Here is a 19,149-nt window from a genome sequence, read left to right as displayed (position 1 = left end):
ATTCCGCTTCAGATTATCCCTGCCAATGAAGATGTAAAAGACAGATTTGAGAGAGCATGATGTAAAAGTGCTCTTCATGCTGGAGATATACCAGCACAGTAGTAGTTTCATTTCCTAAATACAACACATTATCTACACATGCATTCAGCCCAGCACATGCAGACAGGAGAGATCTCACCTCTGAGATCAATAAGTCTTGAAAACCCCTAACTACAACAATGATAGAAACTGATGCAAACATCAAAGTTGCCCCTTTTCATTTATTTAAAAAACTAGTATACAGAGATATTCAGGAAGTATTTATCTAATTAATACAGCATATACATTCTATACTTAATTTGCTACTGAAGGCTGCGCAGACAACAAAGGCCTTGCTCACATGTCCTAAAAGGGTTGGGTTGTTTTTTTTGGCAAATCCATGATCCCCACACAGCAAATGAACAAAGCACACACATGGTTTAACAGTCTTGGTCACAATCTTGCAATAGGACAGGCCTGGGGAGGGCTGTTTGTATATGCCATACTAAAAAAGAAATACAATTTGTGATCAAGCAACTCATACTCTGTACCAAGAGAAGCTGAATTTAGCCACATGCATAAATTATGCAAACTGAGCAAAAATGCATAATCTCTTATTTTGCATAAATTATTCCACATTTTTTTATGGCCAAGGCTATGCAGGCCACAAAAGCTCCAACTGCAACCACTGGAAATCTGTTTCAGTCAATCTTCAGTTTTTGAGCATATCCTTGCAGTTGTAAGGACCAGAAGTAAAATAAAAGAAAACTTAAATTCTCAGGAAACTGAATTTTGTTGCCCTCACACTTCTGCAGAATCACAGCATGTACACCCCCCTGGCCATGGGGACTGATTTGCCCAGGGATCCCCAAACAGGGATCCTTTAAATAAAAGTCAGTCACGCAATGCAGCAGCTCTGAAAGTCAGTTCTTCCAGCTCTTGTTCAAGTGCACCTATAAACCAATGTTGGACGCTCAACTACCATCACCTTCTTCCTTATTTCCCTATAACAAAGAGCTTACCCTCCTCCACTGACAATATGGCCATTAGCAAGCACAAAGCGGCACACGTCCTCCTGGTGGCCAGAGAAGACTGCTTGGGAACAGTGTTGCAAGCTGGTACCATTGGGATGGAGCCAATAAACTTGAATGTCTTCTGCCTGGGATAGGTAGAGGTAGTCATCATCTAGCTGCATCCAGGGCATTAAACTGGAGGGGGAAATATATTAAAATATTAGAAACTATGCTGACAGTTGACAAACATCCTAAACTCCTAATTATTATGGAACTTCAGGCCTTTCCAAATGCTTTTAAAGAATCCCATGCTATATTTGTACTAACTCTAACCCAACCACCAAAGCCCATAGAATATATAGCCTTGCTGTGGGGAGGTATCTATGCTACTGTTTGGCAAAGCTATAAGAAAATATACTGGAGAAAATGTGGCACCCCCCCCCCCAAGTGCTACCCTTCCATCTTAAGCTGCAATTTTAAACTTATGGTGCTATTTTACTGCTGGTGTGAAGCGTTTGCTTTTATGTGATTTCTGGTTTTACCTTTTATTTTTTATGATTATATTTGTTAACTGTATTTGGAAAGGGGTTTTGCCTAAAAGCAGGACAAGAAGTATATTGGTTTTTTGTGTGTGTTTTATACCGCCCTTTGCCCAAAGATCACAGGGTGGTTCACAACATTAATATTAAAGTTGGGATGAACTCCAAAAGACAGAGAAGATTCTAGCTGAAAATCATGGGGCAGGAGGAAAGAGAAGGAACCACTTGCTTGCGCTTCCATCTGAGGAGTGGGATTTTCCGGCAGCGTCCACGCCTCCAGTTCTGAGAAACCTTGACCCTTTCCTTCACTGGAACACCAGCCACTCTGCAGAGGAAGAATAATTAGAGAAAAGTCAGGGCTGGGTAAGACTCCATCAGCTTACTGACATAACAGAAAGGAACTAGATGAGTCCATCACTATCCCAGTGCTTGAAGGAAGAAGGGAGATAATATTTGCCTACCAATGCCACTGTAGTATTGCTGAAAGCTACCAGAAGTAGAACTAGATCAACTTGCGCAATTTCCAGTTCTCAACACTCTTTTTTCCATCATGTTTTTGTGCCTCCTTAAATCATTAAAATTATGACCTGCTAGTTTATATTTTGAGTATGCTAGGAATTATAAACCAGATCATGATAGATCCCAGTCATAACTATACAGCCACAGACTAGTTTTGCTACAGATCTCAAGAAGACAACTGCATAATAATTGTCCCAGCAAAAGAAAAACATCCAGGAATGAAAAAAATATACATCTTTCCTCATGTAGACAATTACGAATTTGAAATTAAAGGACAAAATTTTACTAAAATTGCTAAATGGACATATGAATCAAAACAGGAACCCGGATCAACCTTCCAAAAAATTATGCTCTGTCAGAGAAGGCTTAGAGGATATGCTACTCAGGAAGGTTGACAAAAGCTTTATTTTCTCTCTTAAGCAAGAGCAGAACAACAAAAGGAAACACTGAACATCACTGATATACAATCATGTTCAGTGCCACCTAGTTACTAATCTATATAATGGTATTATCCATATATCCAATTCCTCAAGAGACTTATGGTACCTTTCAAATAAAGTCATTGTCAACTTCCTTTTGGCAATTAAGGCTGTAACTCTATGCACTTTTACTTGAGAGTAAACTTCATTAATGAAATGGAACTTGCTATGGCAGAAACTTACACAGGACTGCAATGTAAAATGTATTTTCCATTTTAATTATTTTACATGAGGTAATGTACCAAACGCTCTGCTGAAATAAGATATTGATTCCCATCTTTAAAAAAATCCTTTATTACAGCACTATATTTAGTGTGCCAGTAGTTCAGTTACACTTCCACTTGCAGCGCTGGCACATACCCTACGCTTCCAAATTTTGAAAAGCTCGTTCCAAAAAGAAAACCAAGCCAGAATTTTTCTGCCCACATTCCGGAGCCATAGCAAATAGTGTTTTGTTTTGTTTTTTGCATTTCAAAGTATGTGACTTGCAATGAATCTTTACACACAAGGGCATGAGCCCCAAAGAAATGTGCAAGGTGGAAGTTACCAACTAGTCCAGGTGCAAAGCCAGCAAGGTAGTACAGTACTACCAACCCATTTCATCTCTGAAATTAGGCACAAACATGATCACTCAGGGAGGCTAAGGAGGTTTTATTTTAACACTACCAAGAGCTAGAGTCTAAATTTAGCAGCCGGTGAACTGATAAAGCAAATAAAGAGAATCCTCTAAGAGCTCTGCATGAAAGAAAGCTGCTTTAAGCAGGCATGTGCGACAGTGGGAGGAACAAAACTGCAGGAATGCTTTTGTCCTGGCTTTGTGCATTCCAGCACCAGGCTCATGGGCACCAACCGTTCAAATGCACGGCAGGTAACAGCACAAGAGTTATTGTGGCTGTTTATTATTAACACAAACTTGGAAAGGATTTCTGTTCTCATGGAACTAGAAAGGTGAGTTCAGGCTAGTTAGCTAGTGACCACTTCAGTGGGGTAGCCTAAGCAGGTGTAACGGCATTTGTTCACGTTCCATCCATTACCCTTTTCTTGCCCTTTCTTACCTCCCTCCGTTGTCGACCACAGTGTTGAGATATGTATTGTAAGATCTCTGTGGCAGATACTTCTTCTTCCCTTATGTTACTCTTTACCCAGTACTAAATCTTCCTTTTGATTCAAAGAAAGAATCAGGAGCACGTTTATAACGGGCTTCTGGTTTTTCTTCATTTTAGCTGCAGCTTTAAGTTTCATATGTCAGGTGCACGAAAGGTGGGCATGATTTTCCCTAAAAGTCCTGATGGGTCAGTCTCCAGGGACTGGCAGGCTGAATAAGGCCTGTGGACTGGAGGTTTCCCTGCTCCTGCTATACCATAAAAGCACTAATGTACATTTTGAAGGTACAGTATAAATATGTATAAAATTCCGTTGTTGCCTACAGCAGCACTGTCCATATGTAGGCAGCTGGAGCTTTAAGGCTTTATTACAACACCCTTTATTACTGCTGTAAATTTCCCCATCCCATGTAACTCAGCCAAACCCCTTCTGTTTCACCATCATGAAGTTGACGTTTAAAGGAGAAAGACCACAATACTAGAGGTTACCTTAAATTCCATAGTTAGGTCTTCTGGACTAGTAAAATTAGGTACTAACTGAGGCCAATTCTGATATAGATGTGGGTTAACTTATAGACAGACCCAGTAGCAAACAGCAATGGCTGAGAACACTCTACTCTTCTGCTCTCAACAGGAAACCACTCTTGCTTGCTTACATGGACCACTACCCAGCACACAGCTTTGGGTACATAAAGGTGCATTCCTATGCTCAATTACCTGAGAGTAAACCCACTGAATGGGGTTTCCTTCTGAGAAGACATGCATATAATTGCACTGTAAGTCCCACCAAATCTGTGACACCTAATTGTAGCTAACTCTGTGCTGGACGTAACCTCCAAAAGGACAAATAGATACCAACTGCCTTCCCATGGCATTTCCTCTCACACTGGAAATGCAAGACTAATGCAACTCTAAGAAAATCACAGCAGTAAGCTAACCCTTAAGGATAGCAGTAGAAACATGAACCATGTTCTGCCCCCAAACAACAAAAAAAGAAGTCTGCAATTGGAGATTTGCTAGCAATTCCATCCATCAAACATGAGACTGAATAGAAGATGTCTAGTTCCCCATTAGCAGTGGGGGCTAACAAAGAAGAAAGCTCTTTTCATGCATCAGTGGATAGAACTAAAAAAACATGAGGCACAGAAGAGATTTAAAACAATGGGTAAAGTAAGGTGCTGCTTTTAAACTGTTTCTTTTCCTATCCTAATAAGCTGTGCTAGAACAAGTGATACTAGAGGGATATTAGTCACTGGCTACTGAAGGACTTGAAGTTCCCTGCAACTCAAACCAGAATAGTTGCCCCGGCAATAAAAAATCTTTTTAATACTGACTTAACAATATTGTTTTAACAAAGTCAATTAAGTTTAGATCCTGTTGGCCCATGAAGTCATAGCTGCCAAGTTTTCTCTTTTCTCGCGAGGAAGCCTATTCAGCATAAGGGAAAATCCCTGTAAAAAAGGGATAACTTGGCAGCTATGCATGAAGTTTCTCCATCAATTTTTAGGAGCATGGGAAAATCACCTTGTATCAGTTCAAACCTGCCGCGTTTTCCTATGTATTTTAAGCAATTATCACCTTCACATTGACTTGAATTTCTTTTATCACAAAGAGAGGCTTCACTGGGGAATCCTATACAAGTCTACTAAGTAGTAAGTCCCACTTTGTTCAATGGGGTTTACTCCCAAGCATAGGAGCCAACTCCTAGGGGTTGAGGTTCCTTTGCCCCCCCCCCGTAAAATATTTAAGGGGGCAACTTCCCAAAAAGTTTATGGGCATTGCTATTCAAATGGTGTGTGTGTGTGTGTGTGCGCGCGCGCGCGCACGTGCGCTGTGTCATATGATTATGTTGGGTGGGGTTTACCCCCCCCCCCAAAAATAACACATTTTATTCAGTTTGGGCATTTCTGCTCCCAAGGATGTATGTTTAGGATTGTGGCTTTATTTATATACTTATTGATACTTTGTTAAGTGAGTTAACAATTACTTTAAAAAATAATACATGTAGAATTTCTCCATCAATGCAATGTTTGAAACTATTAAACATGAAGTTTGATAAGTTACATAGCAGAAGAAACAAGAGCAAGTGCACCAAGGAGTGCAACTATTCTTCTTAACCATCCCTCTCCATTCTTGATGACCTGTATTGTTTAAAAAATGACAAAGCACCCCAAAGGAGAAAAAAATATCCCTTTAAACAAACATCTCTTATAGCTGTTAATGCATGGGAGAATCTCTAACCTGGCCCTGAGGCCTAGCCAGACTCTAGTATTCCCAGCTCTCTTTCCATCGCCTGGGGCTCTCTCTTTCCCCCCCTCCCCAATCTCCCTCCCTTTTCCGGCACTTTGTCACCATTATAATTTGACTGCATTCCTGGGCATGTGACCCACTTTAAACAAAAACACACAGAGATTGCCATCACCTAAGAATCTCTTTTTTTACAATCAGGAAAAGAGACTAGAGGGTCAGTTTGCAGTCTCTGCGCTTTACCTCCTACTCTGGTCCAAAATGGCAAAAAATATGTCCACTGAAAGTATGAGGAAGAATTCCCACTTTAAATGCTCATGTTTTGCAAGAATGTCTTGGACTGGGTATTAACTTCCAGTTCATGTATGAAATCTAAATGCCCATGGATTCAGATTGAGTTCTAATTGTTTTATTTATTTGCTTGGATATTTATATACCCCACAGCAAATTGTCAGGAAAAATCAGAAGATCGGGCAATAGTCTGGGTGTGGGGTTTAAAAACAGCATAAAACCACAAATAAATACAAAAATCAGATTTGAAGTTAAAATAAATAAAAAGGCATGAGAAAATGAAAAAAGTCTTTACCTGGCTGGTGCCAAAATGACTGTGGTAGGCACCAGGTAAACATCTGGGAAGAGCATCCCATAAGCATTCTGTATCAACACAGAAAAGACCTTTCCCCTTGTAACCTGCCACAGCTTACCCAGCAACAACGCTCATCGAGGGCCTCCAATGAAGATCTTAGGTCCCAAGCAGGCACATATGGAGACAGGTGACCCTGTAGGTAGCCTGATCCTGAGCCTTCAAATTGTGCCTGGAAATGGATCAGGAGCAACTGTAATTGGTGAAGCACTAGTGTAATGTGCTTAGAACCTTTACAGTGGCAGCTCCCCAATTGTAGAATTCTCTCCCAAAGCAAATTAGACAGGCTCCTTCTCTCCTGTCCTTTAGACAAGCAGTTGAGACATTTTTGCTCTGCCATATTTTCTTCAACTCTTTTATTGTAGTTTTTTAACTGCACTGATTTGATTATTTCAAATAATAATATTTTTGGCTCTTTTCAGAGCCAAAAGTCAGTATAAGCACCAGTGTGAGACCATTTTGTGGACACTGCAATAAACCATAGTACCTCGTGCTAAGACCAGCCAGAAAACCCTTTCACGTTCCTCCCCAAACACAGCTGCGAAAATGAGGTAAGAAACTTTCACTTCTATTTTGATTAACCACAGTTTAGTGTAACATCCAAACTCTAAACTGTGGGTAATCTTAAGTGTAGTTTGCTGAAACAAGCCATAATTAGATTAACTACTGTTTCTTGGTTTCAGATGAAACAACCACAGTTTAGAAAAAAAAACTGAGGCTTCCAATCCTCTTTTTTACAGTCATTGCAAAGGATAAGAGAAGGGAATGGCGTGTGAGCTCTAAACTCACTGCAGTTTGTTCCTATCATGACAAATCATGATTTACTGTGACATCCAAGCCAGCTCTACAAGTCTTTTATTGGATCTACTTCTACAGTACTAGGGAATGCGCCAGCTTTTCAGATTTCAAGGATTGCCTGCACACTCCCACCAGCAAAAGCTGACTTGGAAGTGATTACCATACCCTGCCTCCTTCCTCCTATGGTGCTAACACAACAAATAAGCCTAAACCTAGTAAAGCACCATGTTAGGACGCTTACAGAGACAGGATTGTACTTGAACCAAATAGGAGTGCTGGACCTCTATACCCTCAGGCATCAGGCTGTCCACATTATGAAGAGACAGGAGCTTTCTTATCTACCATTTATCGACTCTGTCACTCTGAAGAGCTATCAATCTAGCTCAGAAATTTTTTTCCTTTCTTTTCCTAGAATCCATGTTTAAGCAGCCTAGATCAGATGTCCTAAACTGGTAAAAATGTAGGAGGGGAAAACAATGCAAAGGACATAGTACATAGACACGAGATTTAATGTTAATGTTCCCCTTTTAAGCTATAGATTTCTTGTGTTAGAATCTGAAGCAATGTGTAAGAAATGAAGATATTATCACCTTATTGACCCTACATATTTATCTCTTAATTAATTCACCCATTTACAGCAATAGTCAATTTATTCAGCACCAAGAGTCACCTTAGACACAGACCACATCAAAATGCTATTTTAACTACATCTTCTTTCTCCTTTCTTTGGCGATCACTCATAGCCAAGTAAGATTGTCTTCCATGAATATGGTCTTAACGGTGTACCCATAAGCGACTGTAGAGGCCAATTCTGGATCCACATGTCCTTCAAAAGTGGGGACATAGTTTTCCGGGTGGGAGTTGATCATGGTGAGGATTGGCCAAACGTGCCTTCCTCTTAGCATGTTTCTTATTTTCGTCCTGAGTTCATGCTTCTTCAAAGACCATGACGTATTTCGTAGAGGCTATTCTTCAACTGGAGCGCTTGCAGGCCAGTGTTCCCAATTATCTGGGTTTATACTGCATTTTTAAAGATTTGCCTTGAGAGCTTCTTTAAACCTCTTTTGTTGTCCACTGGCATTTTGCTTTCCACTGTTATAGATATAATGCAATAGTATATAATCTATTAGCCCCTTGGATAATCTGACATAGGCCTAAAAAGGTTTGTAAAGTATGGTGGGGAGTCAAATTATTTTTATTTATCTCCTTATTTCCAAGCCAAATGTCTCATAACACCATCACATTTGAAACATATCTTTAATTTACTTTAATCTTTAATAAATCTAATTTTATTAATGTTATATAACCTTGGTATGATCAAAATTCTTGTAAACGTCCATGAATGACACTAAAATGCATTTGAGCTATATGTAGCTTGGTAACTATATGTCATAGCTCTTTCAGTTGGAAGCAAGTCCTATCAAAATGAGACAATTTATTTTCAAACAAGGATGCTCAGGTTCAGGATGTTTGCTTAAAAAACAAAACACTATGTTCCACCACTCAGCTACAGCTCACCCCAGGTATATTTTTATTTCTGAATAGGCAAGTTTAAAAGGGAGAGCTAAGGCCAAGAGTAAGATGAAAAGAAGGTGTACGATGAATAAAACAGAGTCCAAGTTAACTACCACATTGCTGGTCATAAAACCGCCACGGCAAAGAATGCTCTGGCGTTCAGGGAAGGGGGCTCATCATTTCTGACAACACCAGGAAACACTTTAGAGATGTTGCTTTACAAGATCTGAAGAGAACTTTCTTACAGACATTTGGTTACTGAAGGGCAGCATACAATTTTTTCAAATTATGCACTCAGTCACCACGTGCACATACTGTAATACAAGACCTCTCTTCCTGCTGCAATGTACATTTGGGCAAACTATATTAAAATCAAATGGCCCTTTCCTGCTTCTTCAGGTGATTGATCACAATCTCTTTCTCCCTGCCACCCCCTTTAAAGAAATGTTACTCAGTTTTTATCATCACACAGAAACCGTTAAACAAAACCTTTTGCAAACTTCTGAAGATGACAATAAATACAGTTGTGAACCTTGGCTTCCTAGCTCCCATGTGCTCTGAATCAAGTACTGAAAATTCCATACTTAATAGTAAGTTCAAATACTCATGCGAACATTTAGAGATGTTTTTTTTACCCTGTTTGTTAGAACACTGCACAATCCACCATAGATCATGTTAGAGACTAATACCTTAATCAATCTATCCCACCTGCAATACACAGCTGTGCACAGTACAGAAGCTCATTCCATGCTGGTCTCCTAGGAATTCAAAGGATAAAAAGAGAGAGCAGAAGCCACAATGTATGCTAACATAAAGGGCAAATGGCATTCTACAATTATTAGATGGGGCACCTCCAGTACAACAGGAAAGCATTAGTAGTCATGCACAAGGCTGGAAACCTGAGGTATCCAACTCTTGATGACTGTACCAAAGTGTTCTGAGATTATTTTCATCCCTGTGCAGGAATAGCGAGCAAGGATACTCTGACAATGTCTCCCTCTCCTAGCCTTCTGGAAACAAAATAAAAATTATAATGTAATACTCAAATTGTAATTTCCATTTTAAAAAACTGACCAAAAAAATGTCAAAGTAGAGAAACCTGACCAGAACACCATCAAACCCTTGGCTAAGTGAGACGATAACCTCCAAGACCAGTACACTGCTTATTTGTTTGTTTGCATGCTGTCATTCCACCAAATGGTGCTCAAGGTGGCTAGCTAACAGTAAAATACGAGTAAAATATCAAATAACAAAACATAAGCACACATAGGTAAAGCATCTGTAAAACCAACAAACAAAACTGGCTGTTGAGCAAACTGCAACATTTACACTGGCAAAACTAGTGAGCTTATAGATGCTAGTTCATTTCTGGGCCCAATTGAAGGTGCTTACATTACTTTTAAAGATCTAAATGACTAGAGCCCCAAACATCTAAAAGACCATCTCCTTTCCTACAGAACTCCGTCAGGTGTTGTGTAGGAACCCTCTTCATAGTTCTGCCACACTTAGACATTGGTGGGGGGACAGAATGGGAGAAGGCATTCTCTGTGGCAGTTCCTAAGCACAGAGGTGCACCTGACACCTTCACTATATAGTTTTTGCCATAAACTGAAGACACAACTCTTTACCATTACTTTTGACACATGATATATATACACACACATATTAGGACCTACCCTATGCTTCTGAATCAAAATTGTTTCAACTGATTTTAATATTGCCTTTTTATATTGTTGTTGCCCACCCTGGGACCTTATGGTGAAGGACAGGTAAGAAATCCAGTAAATAATAATAGAGGCCAAAGGTATATCTGAATAAATATGTACAGTGGTACCTCAGCTTACAGACACTTCAGGTTACAGACTCCGCTAACCCAGAAATAGTACCTCAGGTTAAGAACTTTGCTTCAGGATGAGAACAGAAATCATGCTCTGTCGGTGTGGCAGCAGCAGGAGGCCCCATTAGCTAAAGTGGTGCTTCGGGTTAAGAACAGTTTCAGGTTAAGAACGGACCTCCGGAATGAATTAAGTTCTTAACCCAAGGTACCACTGTAATTGCCTACATGTCAGAACATGCCAGCTGAAATTCATGGGATAAGGTGGGACCACAGTTACCATGGATCTTTTCTGGAAATAAGTTGGCCCAGTAGCAGCCATCTAGAATAGCAGCCATCTCTCAGCTTCCTGTCAAATATAGCCTAAAGCTGGTTTGAAACAGATCTAGATCATTCACCTCATCCAAGAACACCTGGAGCTGAGGTGCCACCACATACTCAAGAACAGGCATCCCCAAACTGCGGCCCTCCCAATGTTTTGGCCTACAACTCCCATGATCCCTAGCTAACAGGACCAGTGGTCAGGGATGATGGGAATTGTAGTCCAAAACATCTGGAGGGCCGAAGTTTGGGGATGCCTGCTCAAGAACCTCATCCAAGAATATAGAATATTAGAGATTAGCTGGAAATAATCCCACATGATTGGATTTGGGGAGGTGTTAGCTCAAACGTCCAAAACTTGACATCCAAAATGTTGAAAGCAATATTAACACAAACAAACAAACCCTGAAATTTGCCAATAGAAACCTGTAGCTGTGACTCTGACTACCACAACTTATTTTCAAAACTTGTCCTTAACAAGACAAATATAAACCTTCATAATTTTACCTAAAATCAACACACAACTGCCAACCCCTAGTCACCATCTTGCACCTGCACACAAGATCTGAGAAATTCAAAGTTGTTGTCTGCTTCACTGTAACTGTGGTCCCACCTTATCCCACCCATAGCTCCATCTGTCCCATGATATGCATCTGTTACTGTATGTGGCAGGAAAGTGGTTATAGGTGGTGTTCGCTGGCAGGAGTACCAAATCCAAGTCCAAGGACTAGCGTATACTATACAGTATATTACTGTACATGTCTTCTACTGCAAGCTAAGAAGCACATAACCAGTTCACAGGCAAAAAACAAAACAAAACCCAGTACTACTATCACACAATGTGCTCAAATCTAGGAAGCCTTATCTAGGAAGCCAGGGATAAGAAGCAAAATATAGGAAGAGGCCAATTCTAAACATTTTCCCACCACTCTTCACACAGTCACACTCATAATGCTATTGAGGTATTTTAAGAGTCAACTCTACAATAGGAAAATGCAATCAAAAAAGCTTTTAAGAAAAGCTAGTGAACATTTAAAGTTACCTCGAGAGGTTTATATATGCTTTCATTTGTACACTTTCCTCAGTTGACTGAAATTTTAGATTATTGTTCAGCCTTTCACTTTAGAAACAAGAGTAGAGGCCCTACCAACTACTGCACCTGTTACGTTGTATACCTGACCCCCTCCTGCATCCAATGTAGAGCTTATAGTTAATGAAAAAATACAAAAATTCATTTCCTCAGAAGGAAGGACAATATAGCACAGCAAGCAGATCCCAGGTGCTGAAAGACACAACAATCCTACAGCCCTCACCCCTGCCGATTTCAATGTAACTATTGCCCAAGACACTAGTGCAAAGGGAATTTCCTTTACTACCTCCCACAACCCCAGGTCTTGATGTGTCTCCTTGGTTTTCCATTCAGGAACATTTTTAAACAGATTGGCATAATAGGGGATTTTTTTGGAAAGAGCGTTATGTTCTAAAGCTATCTTTAAACATAGCTGCCAAGTTATCCCTATTTTACAGGGATTTTCCCTTATGCTGAATAGGCTTCCTCGCGAGAAAAGCGAAAACTTGGCAGCTATGATCTTTAAACTGTTTAGGGCCATCCAACTAATGTTAGTCGGGCCCAGTATAATCTGTTTCAACTTTAATAATTATTTCATGGCTCTTGGCTCATGATTAACTGAAGATTTTGGTGTTTTTAATTCAAATGCTTCAGATTTTTTTAAACACTTCAGGTTCTGCCCCTTGCGAATCTTATAAGACACGCTCAAATGAAAGATTGGATTTATTAAAAATAAATCCAAGATTTATTTAAGAAAAACACCAAAACAAATTAATGAAAATCATCCAGAGAGGACTTCATCTGGTGAAAAAGTGAGATCATCTGGAGGAATTGTGTTCATTCCCCTAGCTGAGGCCCAATTGGTCTCAACTAGAGTTCGGCATTTACTGTGCTTCTCCGAAAATAAGCCATACCCTGAAAATAAGCCATAGTGATAGGCAGTTTAACCTTGTAGGTTAAACTGTACCATACTTAATAAAATAAAATAAGACATCCCCTGAAAATAACCCACCGTGTTTTTTTTTTTTTGAGGAAAAATAAATATAAGATGGTGTCTTATTTTTTGAGAAACACGGTAGTGTCATCTGTCCAGTGCTGTGGAAAATTCTTCCAGCAATGATTTGGCAGGTATTCTCACTTTCAGGCATCTCTTGAAGGCTCTTGTACAGTACTGACAGGCCTTGCAGCTGTTTATTTCTTTTTTTTACTCAGCCACCTGAATGATTATCTGTATCTTTATTATTAAGTGAGAATATTAAATTGTGTCTTATAGTGTACACCACCTTGATATATTTTATGATACGCCAGTACAGAAATACTTATTATAAATAAATAAAATACCACATAAGTTGTTAAATACCAAAAGAGCTTAGTTTTAATATGGTTAAGAAATCAAAGAAAGACAACTTTCTCTCCGCTTAACTACTATTAAGGGATATGACAACACCAGCATTCACTAGTTACCACTAATCCTTTAACCAGGATACAAAGCTGTGTGTTTGTCCCGTGTGTGCACGCACATGAGAGAGTGTGCATGTGTGAGAGTCTGTGATGACCACTCTCGCTTTAGGTCACATCCACCACTGGCATTAGCCCCCAAAAGAGTTGGCCAAAGGTGAATGCAACCCTCAAAGCAGAACATAGACCACTTGTTGCCTGATCGACATGGACTGTCAACAGCTCTTCAATGTCTCAGGAAGGAGTCTCTCTCTAACCTACTACTTCAGATGTACCTAGAGATGCCAGGGATTGAACTTGGGGTCTGCATATAAGAGATCTATGATGCTATAGCTCCTCCCCATACTCCTTCACAAAATACCATTGATTCAATTGTCACTACTAGTAAACTGGGTTTTATTAAATATATACCATAGCATCTACAATTTCTACATGATGAACATTTCAGCTGGATAGTTACCAGCTGAAATGTAAACCATTTAGATGCTATACTGCATCTGTTGCATCCAGCTACATCATGGGGCAATTTATGCCACACATTTTTCATCAGAAAACAAAGGAGGCAGGGAAGTAGTGAAATTTTCCTCACCACATGTTGATGATATTGACAGTTTGTTTCCCACACAATTACAAATGCAATGATCCATGTGCATGAAAGTGCAACAATATACACTTCCCAGTTTGTGTCCTTAAGAAGCAAACCAGGAGAACAGGGTAAAGGAAGATGATGTACATTAACTGGATAGTTTTAACATTGTAATTTTGCATTAACTCCATCCCTGAAGTAGAGTTTGAGTAGAACTTAATCATACTAATCAGTAATTAAGCATAGGTCAGAAAAGAACCAATCTAATTCAGCTGTTATTCCAGCCTTGCTACACTTGAGGGGTACAGAGTATCCCGAGTAATCACAGCAGGCCCACAACTACTACCATGGCAACGGGAATACACAACACCAAAATCGACCTTTCAATTTCCTGCATATTGAAACTGAAAGGTCCATGCTGATAAAGAAGTACAGTACTATAAACCATAGCTGCCAAGTTTTCCCTTTTCTCGCGAGGAAGCCTATTCAGCATAAGGGAAAATCCCTGTAAAAAAGGGATAACTTGGCAGCTATGCTATGAACTCACTTCTCTTCCTCTTTCTGTATCAGATTATAAATAATTAAGAAATGCCCTATCTGAGACTCAATGCAGTTTGGCATGTCACATGGAAATGCAACTAGACCCAAGGGCTATTAGGCATTCCTGGGTCTCAAAGTGTTGCCTTCTGTTCAGAACCAGGGCTGTACAACCCAACAGACAATGCAACCAAGTTCAAAGAGAGTCTGAAGCCAATGGGACTTACTATCAGGTGTGTAAGGGTTGGGGCTGCAAGAAGGAAGCCCCCCCCAAAAAAAAACTTATTCTGGAAGCATATATAACCATACAAATGTAGAGTTGGAAGGGACAAGCCCACATCTATCTACATCTTTTTGAGTGTTGCCTAAAGTCAGGCACCCCCAAACTTCGGCCCTCCAGATGTTTTGGACTACAATTCCCATCATCCCTGACCACTGGGCCTGTTAGCTAGGGATCATGGAGTTGTAGGCCAAAACATCTGGAGGGCCGCAGTTTGAGGATGCCTGGGCTAAAGCAAGCCTCCAATGTTAAATTGTCGTGAAAACAGGTGCCGTGTCTGCTATCCAAAACTTGGCATCCACTGTCACAGTAAGAGATGTCCTAACAGCCTGGGTCCCTTGCAAGATTGTGGGATCTAACATTGGATTGCAGAGATCAATGGATCCAGGACACAACATACCGTGTCTAATAAGGTACCTAAGGACAGTACGTCCCGGGACAACAAAACGATAAGCACAGTTCGGCCCCTGAACTGACTGTGTATCCCAGGCCGCTTCGCGCCCATTACGAGCCCCGAACCAGATCTCCGCCCCTCCGCGTGGCCATCCGGACTCCTCTGCGGGAATCCGCGCGGGTCATCTCCCTCCCTCCCTCCTTCGCCGGGCCTTGGCGCTTCAGGAACACCCCACCTCCCCTGACAGGGCGTGGCCTTGGTTACAAGGGCGCCCCTTAGCAACCAGCTAGGCCGCGAAGCCCCGTGTTTTCCCAGCCGGCTCTTCCCCAGCCCAGGCGCTTACAGGTCGGCGCCGTGCGCGCTGAAGCCTGCGTTGAGACAGGAACGGGCGAGTCGCCTCCACAGCGCATCCCGGCAGGTGAAGCGGCAAAGGCGGCGGCAGGTCTGGCCCAGGCGGCCCAAGGCCCGCGCGTCCAGGTACGAGCAGATGAGCAGCAGCAGCTCCTCCGGCAGCGCCCACAGCGGGCAGCGGCTCTCCGCCTGCGGGGGGCTGCCCGGCCTCCCCATGGAGGCCCGGGCCCGGCAGCGACCAACTCGGAAACAGAGCCGCCGCCGCCGCCGCCGCTGGGCCCGGGTAGGCCGCCGCTAGTCGGGGGCGGCGGTTCCTCCCCGCCTGGTCGGTCAGTCACATGGGTACGTCCCGCCCTCGGGAGACCGGCCCTCGGTAGTGCGTTCATTGGTTTCAGGGTGAGAAAGGGGAAAAGAAACAAAGGGACTCCTTTTTGGCACGGCGGGGACACGTTTCTCTTCTCAGGAAACGTATCGTCATGTTACGATCAGCAAACGTCTCAGTGCTGGAATAGTACAGTTGCAGGTAAAACAACCCACGTCTGCAGCCCAAACGCCAATAAAAGAGGACTGAGCTAGGGTAACGCAAGTCTCTTTTAGACACACAAACACGTTTTGCAATAGGGGGATAATAACATACTGACATATTTCACAGGGTTGTAATGATTAAGACTGAGGCGGTGTATGCGCTTTGAACATGCCAGAAATTCTATACAGTACTGTACTGTATAGCTTTTCTTATCTCTGTGGTGCAATCCTGTGCTTGTTTACTTCCCATTGAAGTAAGTGTTGAAGCATGACTGCAACCTGTGTCTTATAAATTCCGTACAGGATCAGTTCCCCAAAGAGAAGATGAGCATTGCCCGGGCTGTTGTTTCAGAATTAAGAAAATTCTGTATATGCCGAAATAGGACATGGTTTGTGTCATAGTAAATTAAAGCCTGTGGTAGAATTTACACCTATTTTATGGTTGGAGGTGCTTGTTATGTACACATTCACTGCTTAAAACGCCAGGAGGTTGTCGTCTCCCCCATCCCCCCACAGCGTTTCAAGTTGCCTTCTTATGTTGCTGTACAGACCAAGGGCAGGGCAGGAATACTGTATCTTCATCCAGTGCCCATGACCTGCTTAGCTTCTACCAGCCAAACTCCAACTCACTGAAGATGTCATTTGTACACACAGTTTGTTAACTGGCTTCCTGTTGAAATATAGCATATAGACACACAAGCTAACTACAGTACTGCAATGATACAATAAAGTATGTACTTTGATTTTGATAAAAATGTGTCTTCAGAGCCTTCTGGCCATTCCTGTAAGATCTCAGAATATGTATATATTGACACCTGCTTGTCCAGCATGCAGACTCCACTTGGGCCATTGCACTCACATACAGGGAATAACTAATGCAAATAATTAATATCCAGCAAATTGGACATGTTGCAAAGTTCCTTGTGAATAAACATACATTGTTCCCTCTGCACTATCTCTGTCAATATGGGCCAAGCCATTCTCAGGGCAAGTTTTATTCTCTGTGCAACTTATTACCAAGTACTGTACAACCATTTCCTTTTGTGGGAGGGAAAAAAAGGATACATTCAAAAATACTACCGTCAGGGAAGTTAAGTCTCTTTCTGGTCCTTGGCAACCACAAGCATTAAGATCACAGGAGTGCTCTATTGCTGTATTGTAATATTAATCTAAATGCCTGATACAAGTGACATCTTTTTATTTCAGAGTCAGTGGCAAAGCTACTTTCTTCATACTGTTTCCTTGAAATGGATCTATTACATGCTACACCATTTCTAGCTGAAAAGCAAAACATTCTTCATCTGTTAGATGATCATCAAAGATGCACAAGATGTTCGGAATGTGAGAAGAAAAGGTTGGGATACAGTCTTTGTTACAGTTTTTGAATGGAATAAAATAGCTGATGCTAAACCACATGCTGCAACGTTTCCAGTAGTATATGGCAATGTCTGTATTAAATATCCTTTTGGATCTGATGATGATTGTAGACTTCAATGCAATACAACTTGCAGACAATGTTTTTTCAATAAAGCAGAGTTGAAAACAAACTTGACAGACAAGTGTGGTTTTCAGTCTTCACATCAAGTAGAGCAACTAGTTAAGTAACATATCAGTTGATTCAACACTTTCCATAGTTGCACAGTATCCTAGGACCAAGAACCAAGTTAAACCTCTTCTTTCACCTCTGAATTTGAAATAAATTGTTTGGTTTATTATATATTTATTATATTCATATGTGATATGAAAGAATAAGAGTTATTAAAGATTACATCAAATTGAGCTAAGAAAACTAGAGGATGCCATCAGCATAAAATCATAGAGTTGTAGAGTTGGAAGGGATACCAAGGGCCATGTAGTCCAGCCCCCTGCAATGCAGGAATTCCAACACATGAAAAATGGCCATCCAGCCTCTGCTTAAAAACGTCCAAGGAAGGAGAGTCCTCCACCACTCATGGGAGTCTGTTCCACTGTCCAAGAGCTTTTACTATCAAAAAGTTCTTCCTGGTGGTTGTTGGGTTTTTTTTTTAAAAAAATCTCCTTTCTTGTAACTTGAATCCATTGAATTTGGTCCTAGGTCATTAATGAACACTCAGCTAACTTGGATATGTATATGGAAGCAGAGTAATTAAAGATTCAAATACCAGGTGGAGATACATTTGCATGAGAAGTAATTTACCACTCCAGCTATTATAAGATCTTCACAGGTAAGAATATCAACAAACCTGTTGTGTAGCAGCCACAAATTCATAAAGTGTGAGAGAGAATTTCTTGAGATCACTGAGAGGACAGTTGGTGAGAAATGCTGTTATCTTCTTGTGAACTCCTGCACAACCTACAGTAAACCCATTTGGCATATAAGCAGTATATAAATTAATAATAATACAATATCTGTATGATACTCATGGAGTAAATTAACAGCCACCTGTCTGAGAAAGGTTTGTATACAAAGTTAAGCATATAATAGTGCATCAGTTGGCGGGGGGGAATACAAAGTTTTACAGAAAGGATGTTAGGCATGTCCAAGGAAATGTAAATCTGTTCAGCTGATATAAATCTTGTAGCCATGAGGAGGGAGATAGTCAAGCTGTTTTATATAATTTGTTGAACATACTAATTTTGATAGTCTATACCTATCAGAAACAAATTGGTTCATACACATTGATTTAACAGTTTCATCAACATAAGGAAAATCGCTGCCAAAATTGTAACTCAAGCTTTAACATATCTTGCCTTCCATGCGCTATTATGGTTGCTGATATCACAAGCTACAACAAAGGAATCTGGAAACATGCTTTTTGCAATCTGTCTCTCTGCCTCTTCCCCGCAATTTTGCTTCCTCATTTCCTAAAGAGAGTTTCTGGAGGTGTGGCAATGTGTCTCTTGATGCATTGTCTCACTAACCCTTCTCACTGCCTCCCCC

General features: G+C 40.9%; 1 protein-coding gene and 1 long non-coding RNA gene across 2 annotated transcripts in view; one reads left to right on the top strand and one right to left on the bottom strand.

Moving 5' to 3' along the window:
* The window catches only part of FBXW4 (F-box and WD repeat domain containing 4), a 73,868-nt gene extending 57,837 nt beyond the window's left edge, over window positions 1–16,031 (bottom strand). Inside the window, exons 1-3 of the mRNA XM_035134119.2 lie at window positions 15,697–16,031; window positions 1,800–1,895; window positions 1,041–1,226 (exon numbers count right to left, since the gene is read on the bottom strand). Of these exons, the coding sequence (XP_034990010.1) occupies window positions 1,041–1,226; window positions 1,800–1,895; window positions 15,697–15,920 (506 nt within the window). The 5' untranslated portion in view covers window positions 15,921–16,031. The remainder of the gene's footprint in view (window positions 1–1,040; window positions 1,227–1,799; window positions 1,896–15,696) is intronic.
* The window catches only part of LOC132592156 (uncharacterized), a 91,258-nt gene continuing 87,865 nt past the window's right edge, over window positions 15,757–19,149 (top strand). Inside the window, exons 1-3 of the long non-coding RNA XR_009557593.1 lie at window positions 15,757–15,830; window positions 17,436–17,583; window positions 18,304–18,433. This is a non-coding gene — a long non-coding RNA (uncharacterized LOC132592156). The remainder of the gene's footprint in view (window positions 15,831–17,435; window positions 17,584–18,303; window positions 18,434–19,149) is intronic.

Source organism: Zootoca vivipara, chromosome 5, assembly GCF_963506605.1.
Source record: "Zootoca vivipara chromosome 5, rZooViv1.1, whole genome shotgun sequence".
NCBI classification, from domain to species: Eukaryota; Metazoa; Chordata; class Lepidosauria; order Squamata; family Lacertidae; genus Zootoca; species Zootoca vivipara.
Note: the sequence above shows the minus strand (reverse complement) of the source record. Positions and strands in the feature narration are given on the sequence as shown.